Raw genomic sequence first — 7,300 nt, 5'->3', positions numbered from 1 at the left:
AGTTGACACTGTCACTTGACGATTCCATTTCACTCAGCTGGTGGAAGAAGATTGGAGTTGAATTGAATCAACTTTCTGCATTGCAACACTAGGATAGAAGTTTCACTGGCGTATTTATTCTTTGGGCCATTGTTGTGATTGAAGCTTTCAACAGAATTACAAAATGGATTTCATATGGAAATTTACAGATTATTTTATGGATTTTGAAAAAGTTAGAAAATTTCAAGAAATTTGCGGAGTAAAAGAAGCCAGCAACGTTAGATGTGCAAGTGAGGATAAAGAAAAAAAGTTTGAAGAAAAAGTTCCAGATGAATATGAAAATTTGTATGATACGTGTTCCAAGCAGCAGTCAAAAAAATTTTTTCATGAAAAGGCACTCAATGATACAAAAAAGTCTTTTAGGCTCTCACCCAAAGAGTACGCTAAAACTTACAAAGTCACAAATTGGCCCCTCTATTATCTGTTCACTTTCGGTTCAACTCTTGGTCATGAGATATTCTACATAACCTTCCTTCCTTATGTGTTCTGGAACATCGATCCTTACATTGCACGAAAAATGGTAGTTGTATGGGTGGTAACAATGTGAGTAACTCAACTTTGCTTTATATCATTGCAATGATAAGATAGCCTAACTTTGTTATTTTAATAAAACTGAATTGCTCTCTGGGCCATTCCGTGTCAATTCACACAGTCAAGAAAATCAACCTCTTTGATTTTCTTTAAATTTTACACACCCTTTCGCTATCCTATATAATGAACAACTGCAAAATTTGAGTGAAATTTTTTGAGAAACACGAGAGTTATGAAGCATTTAGTTTGGGGAGGGTCTGCCGAGGGGGCACATTTTTTTTATTTTTGGCCATGTTTGAGGCCCTATTACTGCTAAACTAATTAGGTAAGAACCCAATTTTTTTTATGTGATAGTATATAGCCTACTTCTGCCAAATGTTGAAAAAACGGATGCAACCTAGTTCGTACCATGAACAGTTCGTACCGTCAGTTCGTACCTTGAAAAAATCGAGAGAAAAAAATTAAAAAAAGCCGAAGTTGCTGATCGCAGTTTCCGCACTCATTATAAAATTGGCAGTGGCTATTTGACCGGCTCCGGTCTTTGAATCTGAAACACTATTTGACCGGTCATGACGTCACTACATAAGCACTTCTTTCTTTTTCTTCTTTCAAAGCAAAAGACGAGACGCGCCAATATATATAAGTTCTAAATTCAACACGTTTTCTTCAACTCAGTCTGTGGCGCGTAGGTTACGTTTCCGACTGCCATTCTAGAGGGGATGAGTTCGATACTATCCGGAAGCATTCTTTTTTTTTCATATTTTTTTATCTAAATTTTGACCCGAAGCGCATTTTTGTGGTCAATTTTTAATTTGAGTAGCCTACAGCCCATTTTTTTTAAATCTTTTCAAACCGTGTTTGCCGAACGACTATAAGTGACTTTTTAAAAAAAAATGGTAAAGGTAAAACCATTTTTTAAAGAAGTATTGTATATAACTAACTTGAGAGCAAAAATGTAATTGGTTGTTCGGCAAACACGGTCACTTATGACGATCGGAAAATTACCAAGAGAAATTCTCAAATTCCAGCAAATTAAAAAAACTCTAACTTTATTACTCACATTTACTCACACTCAATGCGCTTCGGGTCAAAATTTAGATGAAAAAAAGAAAAAAAAAGAATGCTTCCGGATAGTATCGAACTCATTCCTTCTAGAATGGCAGTCGGAGACGTAACCTACGCGCCACAGACTGAGTTGAAGAAAACGCGTTGATTTTAGAACTTATTTCGGCGCTTCACGTCTTTTGCTTTGAAAAAGAAAAAGAAAAAAGTGCTTATGTAGTGACGTCATGACCGGTCAAATAGTGTTTCAGATTCAAAGACCGGAGCCGGTCAAATAGCCACTGCCTATAAAATTTCCCCCCTGAAAAGATCGAGAGAAAAAATAGCTCAAAACCGAAGTCCGCTGATCGCAGTTTCCGCAAAAAATTTCCCGCAGTTTCCGTTAACCCTTACCCTAATTCTAACCATAGAGTAATCTATGCTCTAACCCTAACCCTCGCTGATCGCAGTTTCCACAAACATTTTTCCGCAGTTTCCGCTAACCTTTACCCTAACTATAGAGTAATCTATGCTCTAACCCTCGCTGATCGCAGATTCCGCAAACATTTTTCCACTAACCGCAGTTTCCACTTACCCTAACTCTACTAACCATAAAGTAATCTATGCTCTAACCCTAACCCTCGCTGATCGCAGTTTCCGCAAACATTTTTCCGCAGTTTTTGCTAACCGTAGTTTCCGCTTATCCTAACTCTAACCATAGAGTAATCTATGCTCTAACCCTAACCTTCGCTGATCGCAGTTTCCGCAAACATTTTTCCGCAGTTTCCGCTAACCGTAGTTTCCGCTAACCCTAAACCTCGAGTTTGTTTCAAATTATTTGGGGAAACTCCGATCAGCGACTTCGGCTTTGTGCTATTAAACTGCGATCAGCGACTTCGGCGTTTTAAGTTTTTTTTCTCGATCTTTCCAGGGTACGAACTGTTCAAGGTACGAACTAGGTTGCACCCTGAAAAACAACATCGTTCACATTGTCACTCTAAAAGGTCAAAGGTTAAAGACATCCAAAGTTGGTCGTTTCCAGCTCTCGGCTAAAATTTTCCAAAATTTTAAAACCTTGCCAAGACCCTGTTTTTGATTGGTTTTGGTTGAAATTTAGGAGAAATGTTGTTTACAGGATTCTCTATGAACTGAGAAAATTTCAGTATAAAATATTAAAGGGGTTGGGAGGTAGGCCTACTTAATGTGAAACATGGGACGAAATGAAAAAAAGCAGAAAGTGGGGTCCTTTTAATACCCCGGTTACCCATGATCCCAGTAAAAATTTGCACTGAAATTTTTTTCACATATTCACTAAGATATGACAAGTCTACCATGCAAAATTGATCTATGGTTCTCAATGTTTTCTTATAGAAAGTATTCGTCAAAGTTTAGACAAAAACGCTAAAAATTAGAAATGAAAAATTCAAGGGGAGTAGGGGTGATCATTATTTTATCTTGTTATTGGCTATATAAAGTGTTTTTGATGACAGTAGCAATATTATGTGCTTGACAAATGACAATTGTAGACCTATGGATAATTTTTGCAAGACGTTTTATGCAAAAAGTTTAAGACATTATTATCTTTATGTGTTTTAGCTACACTGTCCGATATCTTTTGTTCGATCGTTTGGTATTAAATTTTCTTTAATTGCACGAAGAAGAAGAAGTTTATAACATCAGAATGCCAAATTAATGCAAGCCGTAGTACCTGATAAGCTGACATACACAGACTATTTGGAAAATTGGTGTGTTCCATAATTCTAACAAAGAATGCATGATGAGTTTGTGCAATAATTGCTCTTGCAGAGAATGTTTGAAGAGCTACTTAATTGATACATTCAGCAACAAATATGATCTTGATGATACTATAAGGGAAAAGCAATGGGCTCATACTGATAGAACGACAATTAACTGTGCAGCTAAAAAGCCTGGATGACTTTATTGAATCATTGTGTGACACCATTCTTGCTTTTATTTATTTTTATTTATTTATTTGCATCAGGCTCAACTCAAGATGGTCAATATTACAATCAAACATCAAAAGTAGAAACAAAGCAGATAGTCAACTCCAAAGAGCTGAGTTGTAATGTACCAAATACAGCTTTGAAGACCCATCACTTCGTTAGCAAATCACAATCAAGTTACTTTTAAAAGACAAAATTTAGCTGATGATGAAGTCGTAGTACTACTTGATTTTGCTGAACTACTCATTTATTGTCCAGGATGCCGTGCAAGGGTTCCATTGGGACAAAACTCAGGCAACCCTTCACCCTTTTGAAATATACTACAAAAAAGATGGAGCTTTAACATTAAAAAGTTTGGTTGCAATATCAGATCACTTGGAACATTCAACAAGCACAGTGCATGCATTCATTAACCAAATAATTCCAATTATCAAATCACTTGGTAATGTGAAAAAAATACTCTATTTCAGCGATGGTGCTGCTTCACAATACAAAAACCTATAAACAACATTTCTACTAAATTCCAGCCAAAACCAATCAAAAATAGGGTCTTTTGTAAGGTTTTAAAATTTTGGAAAATTTTAGCCGAGATCTGGAAACGGCCAACTTTGGATGTCTATAACCTTTCACCTTTTAGAGTGACAATGTGAACGATGTTGTGTTTTCAATATTTGGCAGAAGTATTATCACATGTAAAAAATTTGGGTTCTTACCTAATTTAGTTTAGCAGTAATAGGGCCTCAAACATCGGCAGACCCCCCCAAACTAAATGCTTCATAACTCTCGTGTTTCTCAATAAATTTCACTCAAATTTTGCAGTTGTTCATTATATAGGATAACGAAAAGGTGTGCAAAATTTAAAGAAAATTGAAGAGGTTGATTTTCTTGACTGTGTGAATTGACACGGAATCGCCCCTCTAATAAATTACATATTATATTACATATAATTACGCCTACGCTCATAACCGACTTTCTGAACTCTTCATCTTAAACACTTTATTACAATAAATTTGTTTGGTAAAAATATAATTTGTGTACGCACAATACACATGGCTATTATCTTGTGAAATATTTTGGCTCTGTGATTTTCATAGAGCTCTTCTTTTATTCCATAAACAGACATAACTCAGCAACAACACTACATTTAACATTATAAAAACAAAAAGCGAACGTTTTCGTCTAATCATATAGTCCTATTCAAGCCTATAAGAAAATACATTTTTAAAAGAAATGCTGAAGAATCATATAGTATCACAGTAAAAATATGGTCAAATCTAAACATTTGAGAAACTGCCTCGCTCACACAAAATGATAACTGAAAATTACACAGCACAACGGGTCAAGTATTTCAGAGGTAAAATTAATTGATTGTTCAGACAAGGACTCAGGCAGATTACGCAAGAAAGACAGAAGCACAAGAGATAGTGGCATAAAACAAAGTAAATGCGAGAAACACAAGACGTGATAATTCAATCAAAAACTGCTAATAGGTAAGAAGCTCCGCAAGCAAATAATTGCCTGTTGAGCCCTGGGCTTAAAGATTTGATGATCAATGCCTTGTGAATCTTGGTGTCGAATTCGGACAAACACTTACGAATAATTTTGAAAGACTGCAATGACGGTTTATTGTTAGAGCACGATTGGCAGTTTCTAATATGGTCTTTAATTGCACTGTTTTTATTAAAATTAGCTAAATTCAAATGCTCTCCCACTCTCGTCACCAAATGTCGTGTGGTCATACCAATGTATGACGATCTCGCATCATGCGAGCAAGTGAACTTATACACGACGTTAGAACATAAGCGGAAAGGAGTTTTAGACTTCAACTGAAAATAATAACCAGCTTTAAATGTTTTATAAACGGGAAAAATCTTAACGTTAAACTTCAAAGCAATAAATCTGGACAAACTTGTGGCAAAACGTTTGGATTCCTTGCCAACAAACGGGATTGTTAGAAAGTTTTTGAAATCAGGTTCCTCAACTGGAGACGTAGTGGAAACCGAATTCAAAAACCCAGGCCTCGAAATTCGTTTTTGTTGACGGCGGACAAACGTGTCCGGTCTAAGCAGCTATCTCGGCGGACAAATGAAGTTTCACGGCGGACACACCACTTTTAGCGTCGATCATCATGTTTAATCACTTCGCCATTTGAAAACTAAAGCTACGGTTTAGAAGGCTTTTTAAAATTTCAGCAAAGTCACTCTGAAAGGCTTTCATCAGACCAACGACGTGCGCTTGAAGAGTCAAAGTGCCGTGTATCTGCTTAAGCCGCATAACTGATTAACTTCCACCGAACGAGGTCCTGTGGCTTCTTGCGTCACAATGCTCTGGGCACGAGTCGGAAAACTTGTACACTAACGCCACTATTTTCTGCTGTGCAAAGTTTCATTAGGCTTTTTTCTTTAGGTGTATTTTTTGCGTGCCTTGTGAGCGAAAGTGAATTTTCCCTGGCCCATTTCTTATTGTAATACCAAAACTTAACAACAAATTTTGCTGCATCTTGCTGTAATATAGCCTACTCGTACAATCTAATTTTGTAATCAACCTTGCCATCAATATTACTCGGAGATCAAAGCCAGACATTGTGATGTAAAACTTGAACTAAGTTGCGCGTGATTAGTGCAGAAGAACCGGTATTCCCATCGATTCTTAGCAAATAATTCGCCTTTTGTTACGCTGATTCAATGTCATCAGTCGTTGAAGCAACGTAATAATCGAAAGTTTTCCTTCTTGAATGGAAGCTAAGAGATACAGTATTCACATTTTCTAGATGCGCGGGAAATTATATTCTTGCAACAATTGTTTATACTGTACTATGCAATGACGATTTGTATCCGTAGTTCCTGTGATTTCTCGGCGGACAAATATGACCGATCTAGAGGGTACTTCCTGCGGACATCACATGCTGTGACGGCGGACATGTTCGCCGTGAATTTCGAGGCCTGAAAACCCTTTAAGAACCTTATTAAAAAACCAAGTCGGATAATGATTAGCACCAAAGTATGAGCGTAATTTATTAATTTCATTATTGAAACAGTCATTGTTCGAGTAAATGTCTCGAGCTCGCGAGATAAGGCACTTGATCAAAGCAGATTTGTAATTAGACGGGCAAACAGCGCTGAAATTGAGGAAAAGATTAGTGTTTGTAGGTTTACGCCAGACCCAAGTATCAAATTCATTACCATTTATCTTGATTTCTACATCCAGAAAAGGTATAGTCTCCGTGGCTTTTTCTACAGTAAAATTTATGTTTTGATGTTGCGTATTGAGTACTTCAAGAAACTGTGAACAAGAATTATCGTTATCAAATATGGCAAAATTGTCGTCAATATAACGTAAGTAAAGCTTGGGAACGAATTGTGAAGTATTTTCAGAAAAAATCTTATTTTCAAGATGGGCTAGAAAGAAATTGGCAAGAGTGGGACCCAGAGGCGAACCCATAGCCACTCCGTCAATTTGCTTGTACAATTTATCTTTGTATAGAAACATGCCCTTTTATTAGCGATTAATTAGCACGGGGCTAAGATAGCCCGTGACCTGTTTTTTTTTTGCTGAGACTTTTTAGTCATTTGTCCGAAATGACTTGAAAAAATCCGGTCATTTTTTATTTATTTTTGTCATTTTTTCTGATATTTTTTTTCAAGTAGCTGATACAAATCAAAATTTGCACTTCCTGACTAGCTAAAACCTCAATTGCTGAGGCAACAGGGATCAGCTGTCAGTAG

At 36.6% G+C, this 7,300-nt stretch overlaps 1 protein-coding gene across 1 annotated transcript in view; it reads left to right on the top strand.

The window, feature by feature from the left end:
- Positions 1-7,300, top strand: part of LOC145767118 (sphingosine-1-phosphate phosphatase 2-like) — a 31,240-nt gene continuing 23,940 nt past the window's right edge. Inside the window, exon 1 of the mRNA XM_082578877.1 lies at positions 1-582. Within this exon, the coding sequence (XP_082435003.1) occupies positions 164-582 (419 nt within the window). The 5' untranslated portion in view covers positions 1-163. The remainder of the gene's footprint in view (positions 583-7,300) is intronic.

This window comes from Aplidium turbinatum, chromosome 3 (assembly GCF_918807975.1).
Source record: "Aplidium turbinatum chromosome 3, kaAplTurb1.1, whole genome shotgun sequence".
Lineage (NCBI taxonomy): Eukaryota > Metazoa > Chordata > Ascidiacea > Aplousobranchia > Polyclinidae > Aplidium > Aplidium turbinatum.
Note: the sequence above shows the minus strand (reverse complement) of the source record. Positions and strands in the feature narration are given on the sequence as shown.